Source organism: Larus michahellis, chromosome 1 (genome assembly GCF_964199755.1).
Source record: "Larus michahellis chromosome 1, bLarMic1.1, whole genome shotgun sequence".
NCBI classification, from domain to species: Eukaryota; Metazoa; Chordata; class Aves; order Charadriiformes; family Laridae; genus Larus; species Larus michahellis.
The window spans coordinates 87,952,344-87,976,759 of NC_133896.1; the positions used below are offsets into that span (position 1 = coordinate 87,952,344).

Below are 24,416 nucleotides of genomic sequence, written 5' to 3' on the forward strand. Positions count from 1 at the left end.
TACAAACTATCCTTCTCCCCCCCCCCCCCTTGGAATGCATCATATGACAATTAACTGAATGTGCATTCCTTGCTGATGCAGGGCAGAACGTTTCTCAAACACATAACTGACGACAATATGTACAAGAATGGCCACTAACAAAAAGTACAAAAGCTCAATGGAAGAAAACCACTGATTAGGTGCTCTTAAAGTATGAAAATGAAACATGCAAGATTCACAAACAAAACATATTCTCTGTTTTGCTATAAAAATGATTGCATGTTGCACTAGAGAACAGATCTGTTTTAAAAAATAAAGACAAAAAAGAAAAAAAAAAACACGTTTTATGTACTACTCAGAAGCATTAGTCATACAAGTCTTCCCAGCATGACCCAATAACTGAACTCTGTGCAGACTATATTGTGTTAACTGTATTTTAAAAATCTCCACAAACCAGCACACAAGTATAAATTAGTTTGCATTCTAGAACTGTTTCATTAAAAAAAGACCATGATTTTAAGATTCCTGTCAATATCCTCAACAAAAATGCAGTCTTACTTTAGCAGCAATCAAAACAGTCAGTGAAAGTATCATGAAAATTATCTCTATACCAAATTACTAACTTCTAAATAGATCTTCATTTACTGCTTAACAGTTTAACAAATTTAGACATTTTAATACAAAGATTTACACTAGAAAACCACCCAATTAAGAGAGGGGAAAAAAAAAAATCCAAAGATACATACGACCACTCAGACTCCAACTGCTCTTTGTAGACTTTCAGGACACGAAGAGCCACAGTCAAGTTCCCTGGATCCAGTAGTTCTCTCACTTTCTCTGAATTAAGGCAGGTGAATAGGACCATACAACAATAGGCAACAATTTTCTCATCACTGTACATTAGGCATGTCCTTCAAGAGAAAATAAGGAGTTCAGAAGGTAAGTTAAAACTGACATTGGAAAAACAGACTAGTAGCATTCAGCTTGTCGAGTTGTTCTTCTGTGTTGTCTTTTAGAGAACCATGAGTTTGTCATTGCCTAAGAGGCACAGAAGACATCTGCAAATAAAAACATCCAACCCCTAACTGAAGGTCAAACTTAACAGGCAATTTACAAAAATAATGCTAAATTGGAGCTAACTGGGGATCTAGAAATTGGGTAAAACCATAATAATCATCTGCTTCTATTATCATAAGGTCTTTCTACATCCAGTGCGGATAAGTGGGCTCCAAAAACATATTCAGAATGATTATCAAATTGAGTGAATGTGCCTTTGTTACTAGCTCACTACGAAAAAATTGGCCAAACCCATCAACAATACTGTCATGAGTTTGCACAAAATAATTTATGTAATATTTCATATGTCATCAAACCTCCAGGAAGATATTCTGGTGAGGTTAGGGAGGGTGGGGTGGCAAAAGGACTGCAAGACACGAAGATTAAGTCACTTTTACTGACAGGTCTACAAAGCAGCAAAGTGAATAAAGAAAAAGCTATGTTCTTGGAAAGGAGTATAACTGCTTGAAAACACCTCCGAAATAAAGCTTATGTTTGAAGCTTATAATTTGAAATAGAGTTTTCTTCCAGTTTCTGTTAAATGAAATCAATTTACTGTTAGTTTAGAACAAGTAGGTTTTTTAAAAGGTCCTGACCCCTGTGGTTGACTAACAAAAAAAACATCTACAGGATATGGTCTCAACCGGCCCATTCTCACCAAAGTTATTTTTCAAAGCTTCATGGTGCTAGTAGAGGCACAACTATCATGTAAAAAAGATTTGAATATAACCACAAAAATTACATTAGGAAAAAAACCCGCATCCATGCTTACAAGAAGAGATCTGGGAAAGCACACTTCCAAATGCTATTCTGGGAATCTCCGTTTCCTGCTGCAACGTTTCCAAGAAACTGGAGGCTACAACGAAGAGCTGAAAAAAAACCAGAAAATATATTAACAGGAATCCAAAGAAACACTAATAAATTTCATATAAATGACAAACTTCAACATTACAGCTATACACTACAGAATCCATCTCAATTAAGCTTTGGGTGCAGTATTTCACCTCTACTGTACTTAAATATTTGAATTTTCTCTTCTAATGCAAATAATTTCACAAAGTATTCTAGAATTATACCCAAAACAAATCACATTTTTCCTCAGTTAGACTTTTATTAGAATCAAACATTTCTTACTAGTGACTACAAGAACTAATTGACTCTGTCAAGGTTTAAGACAGATTGAAATCAATGAAAGCTTGGAGCTACAGTTAGCACAAACTGAAGCAGACCCATGCTGAACCAGTGGCTGCCACATGGTAGTGGCCATTTTGCCTCTTCTGGATCTGAGGTGGCTTTCTTCCTTGTATTAAATTAACACAAATAGGCCGCCTGTCATCACCTCAACTCTGCAAGAGCAGCTAATAAGAGAGGTCTCCAGGAACCCTCCCTAAGCTAGCCAAAGATGGCTTGAAAATTTTGTTACAGCAGGTAGAGCCAGAGCAAGAGAACTAAATCTATTCCCTCACTACACACAGTAAATTCTATTTAGCTGGACAAATAATTATACAATATGATTATGTGCTCAATACTTTCTGATTTCTATTCCAGAAAAATTAAAGCCAGTACTTGAAGTAACTTTGCCTCCAATTTTAACACTGAATTTAATACAGCAGATTTCTACTATTACTACAAAGGATTTATTCCAGCCTCCTCTCAATACAGACTTAAAATATGGGAAGATGATATTTCTTCATACAAGTTAATATCCTAGAGCCCACCAAAAGATGTAAATTCATGAAAAATGAAAGCATGAACCCACAGACCTCACAAAATTAAAGCACTTTTTTGGCCCTATTGACAGCTCTCTATAGGCTGGCCCTTATTAATATGTTGGCAAAGAAACTTAAAATTAAATGCTAAAATGCAGTTTAACAGGTATCACAAACAGCATCCTATTACAGATGGAGGTGGCTGATATTGCCAGGTTCTGAAAATAAAATCAGGTCTCTTTGAAAGGTGCTGTGCCAGCTGGCAGCCAGATTTCCTATAGACGTCTGGCCATATGTCCTCTTGGGAACAAAAAGAAAGCAGGTCACTTGGGCTTAGGGAACAGTAACTTGGTTTTTCCCAATATACGTTTTTTAAGCCCAAAATATATATGTCTTCTCCACAATGTATTTTGAATCATCTTCTCCTTTATGCATTAGTTCTTAAGATTTCTGTTCTCTCTCCCTGCACATCTGCACTTTTTTATTATTTTCTGCCCATCAGTATGTTTCCGCTTTTCCCATCCATCTGATTCCCATCCTGCTGACTCAGAATTTTCCTGAAGGACAGCAAGCATGGGCACGCTACTTTTCTAGTAGACATTTTAAGGAAATACTTCCCTGTTACAAAGAAATAACAAGGCATTACATCCTAGGAATAGGGTATTATTTCTCTTTGTGAACTCCTTACCTACTCTATTATGAGAAAGATCTCAGATATGTGAGGTTGGTTGATTATACTCCAATCTCCAATTGCTTGACCCTTTTCAGCTATCAGTTACACTTTAGTCCTTAGAGACTAAGCCGACAAAAAAATTCTACGGACTAGGAAAAAAAAATTTAAACATCTTTTAAAAGTTGCCATTCTTACTGTAACAATGATGAAATGCTATGAATGTATTTGTAATACAATAATAAATATCTACAAATTCTCCATTAATCATACGCTGGAGTCTTAATATTTGTGAAAGCAACCAACAATGTCCTTGTTCAATCGTGATGTCCGGAAAAAGCAAGAAGGATCCAGGAAAAGGTCAGAATTCCATGGATCTACCATGGAAAAATAGAGTTTTACTTTAAGTGCTTGTTTTTAACCAGTAACAGTTAACATTTTTCTTTTAATTAGAGCACACAAATCAATATATGGGCAAGCAGTTAATCTGTGAGACAAAAGCAACTGTACTTATTCACAACTAAGCAGAAAAAGATGATGTCTTGATAATGCAACATTTCCCCATGGAAGTAATCTCATACGATGAATCTCAGTAATTCAGAAGAAAAATGTGATTCAATAAACACCTAAGGTAATTAAGCTACATCAGGAGTATGAATTACACACAACAGGACCTAGCTCACAGCCTCTCTCATTTCAGAGTACTTAGTGCGATCATTATGCCAGGTCAATAACATATGCCAAATATGGTTAGTGTACTGGAGGTTATGATTAGCGTATTGACACAATACCTATGTTTTGGCTTGTATGATCATGGACCTGCCTTGGAGAAGCCGTGTATGCTGGGAGCTGATAAGATTCACCTGTTGAAGTGGGACAAGAGGGTCTTCACTAATAAGCTGGACAGACTTACACAATGAGACCCTACCTGGAGTATTGCATCCAGCTCAAGGTTCCCAGTACAAGAATGACATGGACCTGTTAGAGTGGGTCCAGAGGAAGACCACAAAAACGTTCAAAGGGCTGGAACACCTCTCCTGTAAAAAAAGGCTGAGAGAGTTGGGGTGTTCAGCCTGGGGAAGAAGGCGGCTTCAGAGGGACCATATTGCAGCCTTTCTCACAAAAATTATGGAGGGAGACTTTTTACCAGGGCCTGTAATGACACGACAGGGGGCAACAGTTTTAAACTAAAGAGGGTAGGTTTAGATTAGATATTAGGAAGAAATTCTTTACTGTGAGGGTGGCGAGACACTGGAACAGGTTTCCCAGAGAAGTTGTGGATGCCCCATCCCTGGAGGTGTTCAAGGCCAGGCTGGATGGGACTTTGAGCAACCTGGTCTAGTGGAAGGTGTCCCTGCCCATGGCAGGCAGCTTGGGCTAGATGATTTTTAAAGGTCCTTTCCAAACCAAACCATGCTATGATTCTATGTGCCATGTCCAGCAGTCACAGATGGAAAATCAATGATGAAGAGGGGCAAACAGCATTAAAAGCCATATAGCACCACAACTAGAGTAGCTCATCACAGCATGTTCTCTGAATCACATCACAGTAGTATCTGAGTGGTTATACTCAAAAAACCCCAAACGCCGCACTTTTATGAAGCTAAAAATAATTGTCAATCAATCTTTCCAGTTGCATTAGCTAGTATTTAGGAAATACAATTATAAAAAAGTATGTCTTTTCCATAGGACTGATTTAGTTAACATCTTAAGTCCACCCCCTACCTGCTGGTGTCTGTAAGCACTGACTTTAACAAATAATTCTGTAGCTGTCGGCACAGCAAAATTTTTACTTAAAAAACATTACACTGTGTGTGGTCAACAAGACTATTTTTAACCTGATGGTCGACCACTGTGAAATTACATGTACTAAGATGTAACTTCTGATACACAGATTGGCCCTAGAGCTGACGAAATTTCCCCCCCCGCCATTGATATTTCAATAGTTCCTATAAAGGCAGGATATTTTTTAGCAAATACAAATACTCAGATTACATGTTGCTTTCACAAACAGCCTGCAATAGATTATGGAGAATTTTCTAGGTTCTACAAAAATAACCTCTTTCTACAACAGGGCAACATGTACAAATGGGAACACTGACTCCTCTCCTAGTGAATCTTGGTACCTAAATGTTTGTCTACACATAAACTGATCTTTTAGCGTCACTCAAAGCCACCCATGCAAAAGGTGAGGGAGCTGATACTACTTTATAGCCCTGCATAAGGACGGCTTAAACGCACTCCAGCACTTCAGTACCTTCAAGATCACAGCTCCATTTGTTCCTTTCAATCTCTTATGACTACACACTAACTGAACCAAGCTCTAGCACACACTTTTCATTTAACAATTATATTGCAGTACTACCCAGATGGTCTGAAGGACCCACATGAACCTTCCAAAGGCCTGACCCTGTGTCTTGCTTCTCACAAAGAAATCATTTCACACAGTGTCATTTGCAGAATCAGATTGTATATTAGATGAAAAGTTAAATCCTTGACATTATTAGGACAAAGATTTTAAGCATATGATTTAAAAAACACAATTTATTGTTTCCTTCTGCTCCACATGGTTAGGTGATAATATTTATTCATTTATTAAAATTTATTAACATTCCAGTACTAAAGTTAGAAGAGTTTATTGCTGGTAAGCCTTTATCAACAAAAGACTAACTGCAATTTCTCCCCATCGGTATCTTTCCCAATTTGACTGCTACACACAATTATGTTATTACACAACATATTTTGCTCTAGTGTATATTATTTAAATGTTTATATCCACACATATTTTTACATCTTCCTTACAGAACATGAGTTTTCTCCTGGTGGATGATCAGACTTATCTTTCAAAATCCTACTACAATTTCTCTGCTCAAGAACAAGAGTACATGAACTTGCTCATCAATCACTTCGAAAAATCTTGACCTCAGCTGCTGAGGCTTACAACAGTCACAAGAGATTTCCATTCTTTTTATTTGGGGCATGCAACACAGAGATAGTTATAAGTATGACCCTTTGCCTTTACTGGAGTTACATAGAAATGTAACGTAAATCCAATAAAGCCTGTATGAAAGCAGTAAAAAACTGGCTGGATGTCTGGGCCCAAAGAGTTGTGGTGAATGGAGTTAAATAGAGTTGGTGGCCAGGCAGAACTGGTGTTCCTGAGGGATCAATATTAAGGCCGGTTCTGTTTAATATCTTTATCAACAACCCCAACCAGGGGATCAAGTACACCCTCAGTAAGTTTGCAGAAGACACCAAGTTAGGCAGGAGCGTTGATCTGTTTGAGAGTAGGAAGACTCTACAGAGGGATCTGGACAGGCTGAGGCCAAGGGTACGAGGTTCAACAAGGCCAAATGCTGGGTCCTGCACTTGGGTCACAACAACCCCATGCAGCGCTACAGGATTGAGGAGGAGCAGCTGAAGAGCTGCCTGGTGGAAAAGAACCTGAAGGTATTGGTTGACAGCCAGCTGAACATAGGCCAGCGCTGTGCCCAGGTGGCCAAGGCGGCCAACAGCATCCTGGCCTGTATCAGGAATAGTGTGCCCAGCAGGACTAGGGAAGTGATTGTCCTCCTGTACTCAGCACTGGTGAGGCCCCACCTCAAATACTGTGTTCACTTTTGGGCCCCTCACTACAAGAAAGACATTGAGATTCTGGAGCATGTCCACAGAAGGGCAAGGAAGCTGGTGAGGGGTCTGGAGAACAAGTCTTACGAGGAACAGCTGAGGGAACTGGCGTTGTTTAGTGTAAAGAAAAGGAGGCTAAGGGGAGACCTTATCGCTCTCTACAACTACCTCAAAAGAGGTTGTAGAGAGCTGGCAGTCGGTCTTTTCTCCCAGGTAACAAGTCATAGGACAAGAGGAAATGGCCTCAAGTTGCTCCAGGCGAGGTTTAGACTAGATATTAGGAAAAATTTCTTCACAGAAAGGGTTATCAAGCATTGGAACAGGCTGCTCACGGGAAGTGGTTGCACCACCATCCCTGGAAGTATTTAAAAGATGGGTAGATGTCGTGCTGAGGGGCATGGTTTAGTGGTGATTTTTAGGTTAATGGCTGGACTTGATGATCTTAGAGGTCACTTCTGATCTAGATGATTCTATGATTCTAACATCACTTGCCAGACTGCAACCGTAAGGCTAGCAAACTTGCAGATCTCTCTTTAATGCTTTGCTAACCATTAACTACGCGTACACAATATAGCTGGTGTGTCCCACTTACATCGGGGACAAGCACAAAGGTTTACAAGTACTCAGACCAAATCACAGCCTCCTGACAGCCTGTACACCTTTTAAGTCACCTGTGAGCTCTATAGATCTGAATTGTGGACGGCAAGCCATTACAACGACCACCTTTTGTTGTTTGTAAACAATGGCAGAATGTTTTGTGATATATTGCCATCCCTGGAAAAATAAAACCCTCAGCTCAGCATAAGGTGTAGACCTCTATTACTATAAAACGTTAGTTTCCACCACGATCATCCGGTCATTGACTTGTTTCCTTGTGGCTGCAAGTTAAAGCAACTTCCAGTCATAAAAAGAGTTATTTGCCTCTTCACCACCATGAATCATACCACAAATACTGATGAAAATGTATTTTCCTTGGAAAACATTCTGTCTAGACTACTCAAATTGAATGTACAATACATATATGGGCTCTGTCATTTAAAGTTATTAAAATAGTGCTTAGTATTTTATTTCTGTAAATAAAATGAACGTCTAGCTACCGATTATATTTCCGCCTTGATCATACTGCACTTGCTGCAGTGCAGACTAGTAACCCATTTTTACCATCTGTGGAATACCAAGAATGTTGTGTTTAATAAAGTTTCTGTTCCCACTCCTCATCTCCTCCACCTCCAAAAGAAAGCAACACTCTTAATTTTTTTTTTTTCCCTTCAGAAATGCCAACTCTAATATTAACAGAACATTATGTGCAGTGACTGGACAACCATTCTGTTCTTGGAAGATAAACGTCTAGGCAAAATATCAACACTTTCTTCTTACTATAAAGAAGAACTTGACTCAAAGACAAGAAAAATCCCCACCACGCTATTAAAAATGTGAAGTTACTAGTGAATTAGAAGGGAGCTGGAAGAGACCATCAGACCACTCAACGAATTAGCCTGTGATGCGAATTAAGTTCTAATGAGAACTCATAATGATAGATTCAAAAAGGACTCCCCAGGAAAAGAGTCAGTTTGACATCCCACTGCCTGACATAAGGTTAGTGTCATACCGACTCAGACTCATCCAGCATTAACGATACTTATTTAATACAGTAACTGGATTGTTCTCTTTATCTTCTGGTATTTTAATTGCATTGTTTTATTTTCAGAAAGTATCCATCCTAAGTGTGTTCATTTCTTTAATAAATTATCTATTAAAGTCTAAAAGCATAATAAATGGGACTCCTGTTATACCCCCACAAGTAGCAAAAACACATGCCTGAGATTACTCTCCTATGTGAAGTAAAACATATGTAAGTGCTTGCAGACTTGGGAACTGCATTTATAAGCTTCCTGCATGTGTTCAGATGTAAAATCTTTTTCTTGAATCAACCTAAAAGTTGAGCCTAAATCTAACAGACAATGTCTCTTTAAAGACCCTGGTCTAGCAAAATCAGCAAGTTTGAAGTACTGGGGAGTTTCAACCTGGACTTAAACCATGCCAGGAAACCATGAAAAATAACAAAAAGGACTGGCCACCCACTATGTGTTATTCATGGTATCTAACCATATGACACACTACTACATGATACCTTGTACAGGTCTTAAAAAAAAAAAAAAGAAAATGATTAACATGTAAAATACTAACCGAGATTATGAGCAAATTTCTCCAATTATTTTTGATGGCATACTGTGGATGTTGTTTCATTTAAACCAAAATTTCCACTGAGGTGCTTATATTTTCCCTAGAAAAGCTAAACGATCTTTTTCTGTAAGTCTGTGGAAAGGATATCGGACTTTTTTTTTTTTCCCTTGGACCATTTATATTCTGTATCTGGCTAATAATGGATCATGGTCCTTTTGCAATATACTGAGATCAACAAGTAAACTTACATTTAGTATTTTTACTTGGACATCCACATTAATATACAGCAACAGTTTTAGCATCCACATTTTTGGGCATCGCAATTTATTTTTAGTTATTTTTTTATACCTATAAAGGTAGTTTGCCTCTTCTCATTGCTTTGTTCCAGTCTCTTCCACATCAAACGTGATGTGTGTCCAGAGGATGGAAGAAAGGAAAAGATCTTGACATCTCCTGGTACAAATCTTCTAACTTTTCCTTTCTACACTGGCAATATTCTCTAAAATTCTCACTGAAAAGTGAAGGTTAGACACAAAGCATTTCTATCCCAGCCCAAACCTGCTAACAAAAAGGATACTGCAGAATGGAAAAAAAGTCTTGTAGCTTGTGTCTGGGAAGCCACAGTTACAGATAGTTCTCTCCCATCCCATCAGAACAATGCTCATGTAACTGGAGAGTCTGGATGTTGTGCCGAGGCAATGATTATCAAAAGGTCGGAAGAATGTGATGGTCAACTTTTACATAATTGTAACTACTTGGGTTTTGATCCAAACAGGCAACAGTTTACCTGAAGACAAGCAGATGCCTCACATTACTCTCTTTGCCTGGATCTTCCTCCAGCGCCCTTTCCATCCCCTGCATCTTCACTTTCCCTGGAGGAAGAACTATAGCACTCTCAGGCCTCCGTGACTCTTTAGTAGGTTCATTTCCTCGCAGTACGTGTGAAAATAGCTAAGCTTCTTCTCCCTACATTATACTTAGGATGCTCTGTCTTCATGAAGCTCTCTGCGTTACAAGGTTTGTTTGTCCTGTTCTTTCCACCTTGATCTTACTATCCTGACATCCCTGACGGGAAAAACAAAAACAGCCTAGATCTGGTCATATCACATAAGAACATAATGTAATCTTTACAATAAATGTATCCTTTATCTCTTCTCCTCCATCACAGCCATAAGACAGGGAAAAAGCATGTGACCTGCACTCTGCCTATCATCGCGAATAACCATAGAATCAATTAGGGACAGTATATAATTGGCAAACCCCATTGATGCCTGCCCTTTTCTGGCCAAAAGCCTAGCAGCAGCTTATGAGATGAAGACGGGTTCCTCTTCCTGCCTTTGATGTAGAGGGAAGCTAGAAACAGACACTGAGCAGCTGCTGCAAGGTAAGATGATCAGAAATATGATGGCCCTGCTCACACCAGAGCTGCCCCGTGCAGCTGCCAATTCAGCACACAGTGTCAGAGCAAAGCAAAAACACCACAGCCTTTCCATCAAAAGAAAAAGTCAGGGAACAAATTTTCCATCCAAAATAGAACAGTTAGGGTTTTGCCCCACACCTTTACAGTCAACCAGTGGTGAAAATCTTAAATTTACAGATATTTCTGCAAGTTTTGATTCACATATACTTATGTAGATTAGAAACCCTCCTCTTTATGAATCTTGTTGACATTATTTGCTGGTAGGGTAGGGGACAGTAAAGAGCGAGGAAGGAAGGAAGAAAGGAAGGAAAGGGCTTACAGAACACTGTATTTAAAGATCCACAGAAATATAGGCATTACTGTTCATTTCAAGCCTCAACCAAAGTAACCAGAAACCATGCTAATTAAATAGACATCAGCAAACTTCCATTTCCTTTGTGCTCCAAGTGGATATCAGTCCACATTATAAAACCACTATGCATGTGTCATAAATCAGCAACATCTTGGCAGGCTGTACTAGAAAGCCTCTAAACTGCAGGAGCAAGAAAAAACCAAGACATCTATACCCACTGCCTAAAAGCAGTATCAGCAAGGCGAAAAGGGAAACCTACAAGGCAGCCTATCAATCTACCAATTGTTACAACCTAAAGATATTAGCTCACCTTAGTCTCTCTCCTAGAAGGAGCAGAATGATTTACATTGAGACAGTCACTGCCTCTGTTTCCCAGTACAGCACTCAAAAATTTTTTCCATGAGTATCATGAAAAGGACAGTTTTGAACATCAGTGCAACGTACACCAAACTGTTGGAAAGCACCAGCTTTTCTGTCTCTATTCATAAGTCTGCTTTCAATGCCATGAACGTCAACAGCATCAGACAGATGAACCTCACTAGGCAGGATCCAGTCCATAGTTCAAATTGTACCTCAACAAGCCACTGCAGTGATATACTTTTATACTCATAGTCCACAGTCAATGAAGTAATTCAGCTGAGCACAGCTTAAATCTGTCAGTCACAGCAGATGCAACACGACTCAAGGAGAGAATCAAGCCCAAGGTAGGAAAAAACCTCATTATCAAGAACCACTGGATTCAAACTTGGTAGGACATTTAAACCAGTTAGGAAAAGGTTTTCAAATAAGAGGGGAGTATAACAATCTTCCACAGGACTAACAAGGAATAAACAGAAAAAGCTGGAGCTTACTACATTCAGACACAAGATCCTACAACTGCAGTTGCCTGTGGTACCAACGGTCTAGTAATGATGATTCAGGCCCTTTTCGAGCTTTTATTCTCAAGTTAGAAGCCTCTCTTCCCCCTCCTCCCTTGCCCCCTCCCCCTTAAGAGAAGAAAGCGTTGCATTTAAATAGTGCCCCTAGTCCTAAAGCTGCACTTCTTCAGTGGATCTGAACTTGCTCTCCTCAAACCTCACTCCACTCCAGATGTTATGAAATGAGAAAATGAAATTAAGGCATGTGTAAAGTTTCCACAGTAATACCAGAAGTCACAGCCAAGCCATATACACGAACACAGATGTGTCAAGGCTGAAAACAATTCTAACACTAGCATTTACTCAAAATAACAGTTCCTGCTGTATCACATAAATATAGCTTGCTGTACTAGCCGTGCAGGGCACAGTTAGTTGTGCCTGTATGCACTGCACAAGATTCTAAATGTGTGACTCTCAGCGCATAGAGCAAGAGTTAAGCACTGCAGAGGGGCAATACTACATGCACAAGAGCTAAAGAGAATTCAGCGTTTGCTAACTCAGGACAATTCATCAGTTTGACTCGTCTTAGTCCAGGTTTGGCTCTTTTCCTTCTGCAGACAGCTGAAAGAGGTGTAAAAGTTGGCTCCCTACTTTGCAGTTTCTGAAAAAAGGCCAAAGAACAAAGACCTGGAACGCTGACCTGAACCAAGGCCCACCAAAATCAAGAGACTTTCCACAGCCTTTAATAGACTTTGGACCAAACTATGAGGACGAAGAAAACCTTCTTGCCCACGGAACGTGGCATCAGGTTGACGCCCTTCCTAAGAAGGGTGAAGCCTGCATGGCTGTAATCCTTGCTGTAGATGTTCTGAATTCAGACAGTTCACTAAAAAGCTGCAGCAACATTAACCAAAGCACAGCACAAACAGAGCAGCTGTAAAGTTAAAACTGCAGTATGGGGCAGGACTGAAGTACCAGTTACGTCTGGTAACTTACCATTGCCCAGCAGCAAGACTGCCCAAGTCCTGCCTGCACCATCAATTAGCAAAGGGGCAACTGCTATTGTTAGAAAACCTCGTACTTGCTTCCTAGCACAGTTGTTTCTGGGAGATGCTCACAGTCACCCTTGAAAAGCACTCAGACTCACTTTCAATTAAAAAAAAAATAAAATAAAATAAATTAATGAGCTAAACACAAAGGAAGAAAAAAACCCAAACAACCTAACAACCCTAAATGGTACCACGAGAACAAACCAATTACTTAAAACTTTCCTGTTCGGTAAAGTAGTAAAATGTTCTGAGCTATAATAATTAGGGGATAGCAAAACTAAAAAAAACACAGGATTTTCTTAAGCTATGGAAACACGAAACCAAAACCCCAATACAAGTGCAAATAGCAGTTTACTTCTACCAGATAGTGTATCAACTGATTGTTAGGGCATACACTTTGCAAATGCTACAAAGACCATGAAAATCCCAATATTATTTTTACAGATTGGAAAAACACAAAGGCCAAAAACAACATCAATAACTCAAATAAAAAACTCATGCTTATGTTTACATAAAAGTTTGATGAGTATAATATATTCGTCACACTCCCACAATTATTCCCCGAAAATACTATAAATATTATTTTGACAATGTAATTATAGTTTTTACTTTAACAGTGGCAGCAAAGTACTGGCACCAGTCCCCCATACAAAAAGCCTAGACAGACAAAGCAAAGATCACACGTGGAAACTGGCAACTTAAGATCAGGGCTGTCCCTTATTTATAGGGATAAAAAAAGTCTGTTTAAATTAGCATCTGGTTTATTTAAGCTGTAAAACATAAGTAAGTTTAATTATGCTAGCAGTAAGCAAAAGGAAACCCCAAATACAAAAATAAATGGAAGTGCAGATTTTTAAATTCTCTTTTCTTCCAAGCAACTTCATGCCGCTTTTTGGGAATTAACCCCATGGACTGTGGGTCCATTCAGGAACCACTCTCTCCCACTTCCTCCCTTGAAAGGAAAGCTAATATGAGTAGGAACTTAAATTGACAAGTGTCACCTATTAACAGTTCATGATGTTTTGACTCTGTATGACAAGTAAAATGGTTCAAGCTTTATAACCACTTACTCTCTCATTCCACGTAAATTAGCATGTAACATATGACTTGTACAACAAAACTGCAGTGTAATAATTTACAGTATTTGCTCACAAAAAAAACCCTCAAAAACAAACCAACAACAACAAAAATCTCCAACAAAACAGAGATTTTGTTGCTTTCTCCTCTAAATATAGAGGGCACTGATGTGGAAAGAGAGGAAGGATTAACTTTCCTTCCTCAATCCTGTTGGTTTAAATTTAGTAGCCATTGTGTTTGAGAGTCTCCAGGATACAATTTACAAGTTACATCTTCTGCAACTGTAGTCACGTTCAATCAAATCCATATAACCAAGCCTGTGTGGAGACACTTGCTGTTCAGACAGCAAAAAAGATCTCTGTTTATAGGTAATAAAACTTAGCAATGATTTCCCAAATGCACTGGATGAGCTCTGGATATTCGCTCTGCTATGATGTCTGTCTAGTAAAAATTTACTGTTCCATCACACTTTCCAGGCATATTTTAAAATATTTATTTTTATACAAGCAGTAATTTGGAACTGAAACCATTCGGTGCAACATGATTAAAGGATTACAAAAAGCAGTGAAAGCAGAATGCAAATTTTTTAAGAGAAGAAAACAGAAACATGAAAGATACTGAACAGGAAATAAAAAAGAAGCACAAGAGACAGACTGCCTTGGTCAATATTGGCATTAATTAAAGAATATTTAGGTTCCATAGTTGACCATTCTATTTCTCTTTCCTGTTAATTTAAAATACATTGCTGAATGACCAGTCATTTCAAATGATAAGGTACAGAAAAGAAGAAAGTATCAAAAATAGGCCACAGATAGATAGACTCCTATGCCAGTACATAAGCCCTAAATGCCCTTATTTTCAAGCTAACTGGTTCTGAAAAGGTACCATTCAGATGCATTCTGAAAAGATGTATTTACTTATAGCTCATTTTCCTATTGGCTAAGATATAATCTTTTTAATGGGACCAAAAGTAACAGTGCTGCTGCTGCCATTGCCTTCTAGGGGAAGAAAATAAATAGATAGATAGATATTTACAAGAATCAAGAAATGGTTGAGGACACATGGCTGTCCATTTAAAAAAGAATAAAGGAAAACCAATTTAGTATTCCTTGGTAGGTTTGGGAACATCACCTTCCCCTGCTTTTCCATACCCTCAAAATTAGCTGGTCTCAGTTTTCCAGTGCAATTCCAATTTGCAAATGGTTGAGTGCAGAACTAAGAACAGGTCTAAGAAAAGAAACATCTGATGTTTCATTTCACTGAGTGAGGACAGAACTGAAAGGTTTATTTCATAGAATTATAGGGTTGGAAGGGACCTCTGGAGATCATCTAGTCCAACCCCCCTGCCAGAGCAGGGTCACCTACAGCAGGTCGCACAGGAATGCATCCAGGCGGGTTTTGAATGTCTCCAGAGACAGAGACTCCACCACCTCTCTGGGCAGCCTGTTTCAGTGCTCTGCCACCCTCAAAGTAAAGAAGTTCCTCCACACATTTAGGTGGAACTTCCTATGCTCAAGTTTGTGCCCATTACCTCTTGTCCTGTCCCCGGGCACCACTGAAAAGATCCTGGCGCCATCCTCCTGACATCTACCCTTTAAGTATTTATAAGCATTGATAAGATCCCCCCTCAGACGTCTTTTTTCCAGACTGAAGAGACCCAAACCCCTCAGCCTTTCTTCATAAGAGAGATGTTCCAGTCCCCTAATCATCTTGGTAGCTCTCTGCTGCACCCTCTCCAGCAGTTCCCTGTCCTTCTTGAACCGGGGAGCCCAGAACTGGACACAGTACTCCAGATGTGGCCCCACCAAGGCGGAGTAGAGGGGGAGGATGACCTCCCTTGACCTGCTTGCCACACTCTTCTTGATGCACCCCAGGATGCCATTGGCCTTCTTGGCCACAAGGGCACATTGCTGGCTCATGGTCACCCGGTTGTCCACCAGGACTCCCAGGTCTCTTTCCACAGAGCTGCTCTCCAGCAGGTCAGCCCCCAACCTGCACTGGTGCATGGGGTTATTCCTCCCCAGGTGCAGCACCCTACACTTGCCCTTGTTGAATTTCATAAGGTTCCTCTCCGCCCAACTCTCCAGCCTGTCCAGGTCTCTCTGTATGGTGGCACAGCCTTTCGGTGTGTCAGCCATCCCTCCTGGTTTGTGTCATCAGCAGACTTGCTGAGGGTGCACTCTATCCCTTCATCCAGGTCACTGATGAATATATTGAACAGGACTGGTGCCAGTACTAACCCCTGGGGAACACCACTCGTCACTGACCTCTAGCTAGACTCTGTGCCCCTAATCACGACCCTCTGAGCTCTATCTTTCAACCAGTTATCTATCCACCCCACTGTCCATTCATCTAGCCCACTCTTCCTAAGCTTCCCTATGAGGATGATGTGGGAGACTGTGTCAAATGCCTTGCTGAAGTCAAGGTAGACCACATCCATTGCCCTCCCCTCATCTATCCATCCAATCATTCCATCATAGAAGGCTATCAGATTAGTCAGACATGATTTCCCCTTGGTGAATCTGTGTTGACTGCTTCTGATAGCTTTCTTTTCCTCCACATGCCTTGAGATGACGCCCAGAATGAGCCTTTCCATCATCTTTCCAGGGATGGAGGTGAGGCTGACCGGCCTGTAGTTCCCTGGCTCCTCCTTCTTGCCCTTTTTGGAGACTGGAGGAAAGCCAATGTCACTCAGGCACCTCGCCTGTTCTCCAGGACCTTTCAAAGATGATGGAGAGTGGCCCAGCAATGACTTCCACCAGCTCCCTCAGCACTCTCTGGTGCATCCCATCGGGGCCCATGGACTTGTGAATATCTAATTGATCCCTCACTCGATCCTCCTCAACTGAAGGGAAGTCTTCTTTCCCTGTTACTTCCCCCCCCAATGCCTGGGATTCCTGAGGGCTGGGCCGAGCAGTAAAGACCGAAGCAAAGAAGGCATTCAATTTCTCCTAGCCTCTCTTGACGAAGTAGAAATCACCTGAATCACTTAACTGGTATTCATTCATTTTTGTATTCAGGAATATTTTGCAAACATAGCAACTCATAGCTTCCTGTTTTACTCAGATTCTTCTTCAGGAAAACAAAGACATTTAATTAGACATCCCCATTTCTGTAAGCCTTTGAAAATGACTTTAAATTAATAACTTTTTAGTTGTTACCCAATGCAGCTCCAGGGAATTTCTGATCTCTTCCTCCTTTCTTTCCAGGGATCACTCACAAGGAAATGTGAACATGATTTTTTAGTACTAGATGAACTCCTACATCTTATGATTCAGTGGCTTTTTAACACAGCATGACTTCACCTTTAAGCATTTACAAAGAAATAAAGTATCTTTCTTTGCTCAATAGTGTGATGTTCTGCAGACCTCAGGAGAAAGTTTTTGTTTTGTTATTTCATCAAAGATGAAATGCTTCCATCGCATCTGGCTTTTGCAAGAAATAATATCTCTGGAAACTATATATAGCCTAGGTTCCTTACCTCTTATTTTTTAAGCACTTGCGCACCCTTATGCTTTTTTTTTTTAAAATCTCTATGAACGAGCAATATTGTTTTTATTTTTACACAGTTATGAATTCCAAGATTACTTATTGCCATTTCTTCTGCAGAGTAATTCTCTTACACACTGACAGATGAAAAAGCACTTTCCAACAAACTTTCTTCCTAGAACATGATCATGCCACAAGGCAGAAATTGGTCAAGAGCAATTGTTTCTTCCTTAACAAAAAGAAAATATGCACAATAGCTGATCAGGCCCAAATCAGTTTGAGTACTTAATGAACACTGAGTGAAGCTGAACCCAAGCTATTATTAATTCTGCTGGCAGGCAGAGGGGAAAAAGGCACTGAAGAAGTTTCAGATCCATTGTCGTCGTCTTTACCTGAACAGCATCACAGGCTTTCTCCTCTTCTGCTCAAAGCAAGAAACATTTCTTTATAGCTCCCTTGTAAGTACATGGCATTTGGAGTATTTTCAAAATGTTTAAAACAAGATAGTCCATATTTTCCTACACATCCTCCCCCAAGAAAGGAGGTGTGAGCAGGTGTTAGACATATGATATTCATGTTGCCAAACATCCTACCAGAAAACGCTCAAGTTATAATAAGCACAGTATTAAAAAAAAAAATCTACATAGAGTTATCTTTCATCACGGCTTTTAAAGGAATGTTTTAAGTTCTGTTCTAAATAGGGTATCTGTAGCAGTTTAACTGCACCTGAACACTTTGCAGAAAATAGGAAGCAAAGTCAAATTCCTGTTCAAGGATTCAAGCTTATCATTCACTACAGTTTGTCCAGCGTTTCTGGACTTCATAACATTAAGAGCAGCGAATGACCTAAACCGTTGAACACCAACTTGCACATCTGGATTCTGATTTTGAATGAGATCTCCAGGAGTACCCATGACATTAACATAAGCTGTTAATATTCTCCCATTAATGCATGCTTATGCAGCTCACCCTGGTTGGTTAAAACCCCTAAAAAACTTCAGAGGCATGCCATCAGCACACCATAACAATAACAATACCCATGCTACTTCGTTTAAAGCTAGCTCAAGTATCACCAGCAGCCTGGCATGAAGGAACGCTGGTGCGATGCTCCGAGCACCCCTCTGAGGCACACATAACAGTGCAGTACGGCTCTGCGGCTGATACGGCGCAGTTGCACTTGGTTCTGCTCAGAAAGGACAATCAACTCATTCAGAGAACTTGCACAACAAATTGTCCCACGCAGGGCAACTATCAGGCGTTCAATGCCTTTTCATCCTAGAGGAGAGAAAAGTATTTTGGCAGATACATACTTTTTAAGCAATTATGTTGGAATTCAAAGCACATTCTTCAGCATCGGCAATTATTTTGAAGCTGTGAAAAGTTTGAGAAGATCTATGTACAAACAGAAAGATTAAAGCTCCTTCTGTCCAGGATGGGGTGGGGGTGGGAATCAATGAAAGGATCAAATGGGACACAGCCTATTGAATATAAGCTTGCTTCAGAATAGGCATGCCCTCACTGCAATTTATTAAGGAGAAACAAAGCTATCTGTCTTTTCCAGATTTCAGAGTAGGATCCTAAATCCAGATCTCACACTCTGGAATCTAAAGATCCATCATCTTGACAAACTTCAATGTACCTTCCCAAAGGTCTGTTAGATTCTGCTGGAAAGCTTAAGATTTGCCATTGGAAAGAGGAAAAATAAAACCCAAAAAACCAACCCAACAACCAAACCAAGACACATGCTATGAAGTGAAGGAGATTTTCTACTTGGGCTTCTGACAAGGATATTTCCTATGTCTGCTGCAATCCCTAACATACTGAACTACTTCTTAGCTCTTAAGAGATCTGGGTCTGCTTTAAGTTCAGTTAAAGTTCATCTGGCAGCTTCATCAGCCTGCTCCTCTGGCAAGCGTTCTTGGTCTTTGTACCCACAGCAGAAAAAAACCAAAGAAGCTTGCTACGGTGAGGCTTTTTTAAAAATTAAAAAAATAACCAGAACAAAAGGGATGTGGATAGGTTATTAGGAAAATTCCGTTAAATCTATATTCTGCAGAGACTTAATTTTTTTCCTAAGACTAAAGTAAAAATTTTAATATCTTATTAGCTATTTGTTGGAAGACTGTGGTCTCAAATCAATTAACAAAGAAATGTAATGGACCTTCTTGCACGAAACATTTCCTGCATCTTCAACCCCTATTCAAATTAATTCTGAACTGGGGAGAGAGGCGCAGCATTTCTCATCTTCCCTGTCTTCCCACTAGGAATATGCAAGCTCTGTAATCTAAGAAGTTAAGTACCTCCTTACACAACCACTCACCTTCAGCATTTATAGTTTTAAGAACACTGAGGTGAAGTCCAGTTTTTGGATACTGTCCAAGAAGTGTAGCCCTTGAATTTTTCTCTACTTGACTAGGAAGTTCTATCTCTTGCAGAGAGCAGGAGAGGGGACTACTGAAGCAATAAGAAAACAGCACATTTACAAGTATGTGTGACTTATCTGACACAAATCAGTCTTGACACTGCTCAGAAGAAGGGCTATGAATTGTTAAACACTTCCTAAACATCATTGCCTATGATCTCCCTGCGCTCATCTAGCTGTTGCCTTTTGCTGTGTAACTCCTTAAAGCAGGTTCCCTTCTCTAAATACTACAGAATATGAACTGGACAAGACAAAATACTACTATGTATTATAAGCAATTATGAGAGGAGAAACTAGGCTATGGAATGCAACTAAAACTAATTTAGGACGTAAGAAGGGAGGAAAAGTATGGACAAACAGCTACCTGTAGCAACACCATAGGGAGAGGCCTAAAAACATTATTTTAATATATGTATTAAAAAGAAAGATTATTATTACAGCGATGGCTGGCTTGCACGTGGGGTTGGAGAATCTTTATATGCCATATGTATGATTTAAGTAGTTATTTTTAAACCTATCTGAAGCCTTAAAGATCTATTCCAGGACAGATATACTAACTCACCTTTGGGTTTTCTGGCCCATTGCCTTTGTGGCATATCATTTACTCAGAACAACAGCTTTTTCCACAGATGGCTGGTAAAAGTACATTAGAAGCACACAGGAATTTAACTAACTTTTTATAGCATATTCAAAAAAAAAAAAAAAAAGAGAGAGATATGCTGAACACTTGCACTAGAGTTGTTTCAGTAAATATACAAATACAAATTAACCATGTATATAACACTTGGGCCTAAGATAAACTATTAAAAGAAGTATTTCTCCTAGCAGAAAAGATGCAAAGGAGTCTGGATTTAACTGAATGAATCTTAGCGACAGTTTTTAATTACAGTACCTTGCACAGCACCTCCTTTTTTGCTGCTTTGATCACTAATATATTGTTAGAACACGCAGTTTATACCCTCCCTTAGAGCCATCACGCTGGTCACAGTCACGGCCAGAGAATTTTTCATTTTTCAGAATATATACTTATTTCATTTCTGGTTTTATCCATTACAAACTGTACTACACTAAACTTTCCTACAAAAAGTTACCACACCACTCAGAGACTTACCAGTCTTAACAGTTACCAATGGATAAAAGAATAAAAACATACCACAAATCAGGTTGAAATAATTTTTCAGTCTGCATAAAGAAGTTTCAATCATCATCTTCATAAATACAGTAATTTTGGCACTTCAAATTTATTTAGCCTACAATGATTTGCTCCGGCAATTTTTCACAGGGACAGGAACTGAAACATTATTTAGTATTGTTTACTCTGCACTACAGCATTACCTTTTTATCCTTGTATTTTGTTGCTATGGAAGGAACATGAAGGTATTTAAAATACCTTAAGGATATAAACAGGCACCGAGAGGGATCATCAAATCCAAGCAGCCATTTAAAGGAGAAAACGAGACACATATCCAAATGAACAACTTGAAATATTTCACTTAACACCTAATTATATGCTAGAAGAAAACATACATGCTACTGTAGCCTATTGACCCGATTTCTTGTACGGAACGTGAGGAGGAGAATCATGAAGCAGAAATAAACACGGGAACATTTACTAATTTCATGGGCTGCTTTTGTTTCAACAGTGCAATTAGACCATAAAGTCTTATTTAGCAATTTGCCTCACTTTTGAAAGTATGACTAATAATCCACAGTTGAATGTAACTGTTAATTTCTGAGGTACACCCTGCATAAGGGGATGGTGCTCTAGGCACAAAGTTCATCAGATCACTCAGCAAGGAATTAGCATCACTTGCTTGTCTAGAAATTTTTGTTGTACTAACATAAATGGAATACCTAAGCCATGCTCATCACAGATGTTTCCCAATGAGATGAGTACCATATACAGTACCAAACAAATCATCTATCATGGGTCAATGTATCAAATACATCAAATTTATAGCTCAACTCCTTTGTTGAATGGCTATGTAGAGTAAGAGTGACAAAACACTTCGTACTGAAATACTGTTACAAACTTTCTGGTCAATGCCCCCTTAATTTTCAATGTCAATAAAAAGAGATTTTACAACATCCTCTGGCTAGGAAAAGGAGTCTGAAACAGTTAATCAAATTACTGGGTTCCACCCCCTCCTTTCTTTTTTGCTGAGTAACATTCACTGCTGCTTCTTCAGATCCCAGCAGCAGGAGAAAAGCATAGACACACATGATAAACCATCAAGGAGGCGGTCAGCAGCCACAGGACTGAAGGGGAAACCTCAGGCCATGCATGTAACCAACAAGGGGTACATCCTGCTCACTCTCTTGCAGATGCTGGGAGGCACCACTGAAAGGTAGTATTCTCACAACACAATTCCTGATGCTTTGAGTAAGCTGAAGGTGGGAAGTCCACTTCCCCAGGACAGCCTTTTCAAGCCTACTGCTGTCATGGACCCTAGCAGGGACAATGTCAGGCTGGACAAAACCAGCATTTTAGTTCCCATCGCTTTTCCTTTTCCCTTACTGGTCCACGAAGGGGTTCACAACTATGCAGCAAGACATTCTTGCCCTCCATGCCAGTCCTCCCCGTCCAACCCTGTGACACAGCTTGAGAGTCACTCCTGTGTGCTATCAGTTCCTCCTCTTTACGGTCATTGAGCAAGTCCTCTTTTTGCCATCTGCAGGGTTTAGTTCTGGTTCTCCCACACTGAAGGACTGTGCTAGCATCAGTGATCCTTCCCTGGAAGAAGGATTCCAGCAGCTGGTGAAGGAGTGAATGTGGCTTAAGCATAATACTATCACATGCCTGAAAGGCTTCATTTTGAGCCAAATACAGGAGCAAAAGGAAAAAAGCAGTACCTTGGACTTCACTATTCTTTCCCAGCTTCATAAAGTTGTCTGAGGGCAAGTTACTGTATGACAGTAGTTTCAAATTGCTTTCACAAAATGATAGAAAGGCAGCAACAGGAACCCAGTAAAAACCTCATCCAAGTAAAGGGACTGAAAAGAAATAAAAGTAGCAAGAGAAACCAAACGTTCCCTACTCTCTGCAACCACAGACAGTAAAGACTGGGGTCCAATGCCCTGTATTAAGCTCCACATGCACACACAGTGAAATGCAGCTTGTGAAGAAATTTACTGAAAATGCCTTAATATCCAGTGAAATGAGCTCATTAGAAATCAGTAGCAATAACCACCATTAAGGAGGAAGGATACTACAGTCAGATTTTCTCCTAACTGCATGAAAAGAAAAGAAAAAACTCATCCATTAAGGAAATGTGAACACTACTCAAATCAGTACTTGGTTCTTGGCAGGTATTACCCTGACTGGCCAGCAACCACAGTACAGAAATGAAAATTAAAAGATAATTTTAAAAAGTCACAGACAAAATTTGTTTCCTGGAATCAGATAAATTATTTCAAGTGTCATCAAAATAAAAAAGGAGTATTTTTACATTTCACTATGTTCACAGATCAAATAAAAAGACAGCAAAACAGCAGAACATATTTTGAATGGAGGTATTACAGCAACTTTTCCTTTTCACAATTCAAATATCCTGGTTAATTTTAAAGAACTTTCCACATATCTTTCCTTTAACAATCCATACAGAATAGTTGAGGGGAAAATACGATGGGACTAGACTTGGGGTCGAGATTTTTTTCAAGCAGCATAAGAGAAGGCGTCCCAATTCTTAACTGCAATTCAAGAAACAACTAAGCTTACTTATTAAAAAAAGCATCAGTAAGGTGTCATCATACCACCACCTGGCTCCCCACGTAAAAAAAAAAATCATGCAGACTACGCAGACTATATATTCAACAAAATCCACAGCCTTACCAGTTAATAACAATTCTTCTTTGATTTGTATTCCATGAAGCAATTTGATCAAATGGACAGATGTAGAGATGAGACCCAAGTTCCTATCATTAAATTGGAAAAAAAAAATCACTTGATATGAAATACACTTAAGTAAAGCAAAAATGCTTTTCACTGAAGTTAACAAAGTCTTCAACATCTTCAGAAACTCTGAAATAAAAAGTGGTTTCTTCTACTTAACTGTGCCTAACTATCAGTAGCCACACTACTGCCATCAGAAGCAAAAGGAACAGGTTTACTGCATTAGCCTACATATTAATAATTTTGGACACAGTACCTCCAGAGCTAAGTACCCTTTCTTTTCTTCTTGCTAGTCTTCTAAATCAGATGTTAAAAATTAGCAGGTTATTCCTGTAATTTAAACAGCTTTATTTGTGTAAAAATTTTGCTTTGTTTGATGTTCCAGCGTTCAGGGAAAGCATCAATGTACGTTACTTCGTAATAAACTTTGAAGATTCTAAATACCAACGAAGTGATTAGTGACTGCCATTATACTGTTATTTTTCCTCCTAAACATGAGGAAAAACTTCTTTAACTTCTTTACATCAAGGGTGGCAGAGCACTGGAAGAGGCTGCCCAGAGAGATTGTGGAGTCGTCTTCTCTGGAGATATTCAAAACCCACAAGGACACGATCCTGTGCAACCTGCTCTAGG

General features: G+C 39.5%; 1 protein-coding gene across 1 annotated transcript in view; it reads right to left on the reverse strand.

Annotated features, from left to right (window-relative positions):
• The window catches only part of ATXN10 (ataxin 10), a 109,699-nt gene that overhangs the window by 78,277 nt on the left and 7,006 nt on the right, over nucleotides 1–24,416 (reverse strand). Inside the window, exons 3-5 of the mRNA XM_074590396.1 lie at nucleotides 23,724–23,806; nucleotides 1,808–1,904; nucleotides 726–890 (exon numbers count right to left, since the gene is read on the reverse strand). Coding sequence (XP_074446497.1) covers nucleotides 726–890; nucleotides 1,808–1,904; nucleotides 23,724–23,806 — 345 coding nt within the window. The remainder of the gene's footprint in view (nucleotides 1–725; nucleotides 891–1,807; nucleotides 1,905–23,723; nucleotides 23,807–24,416) is intronic.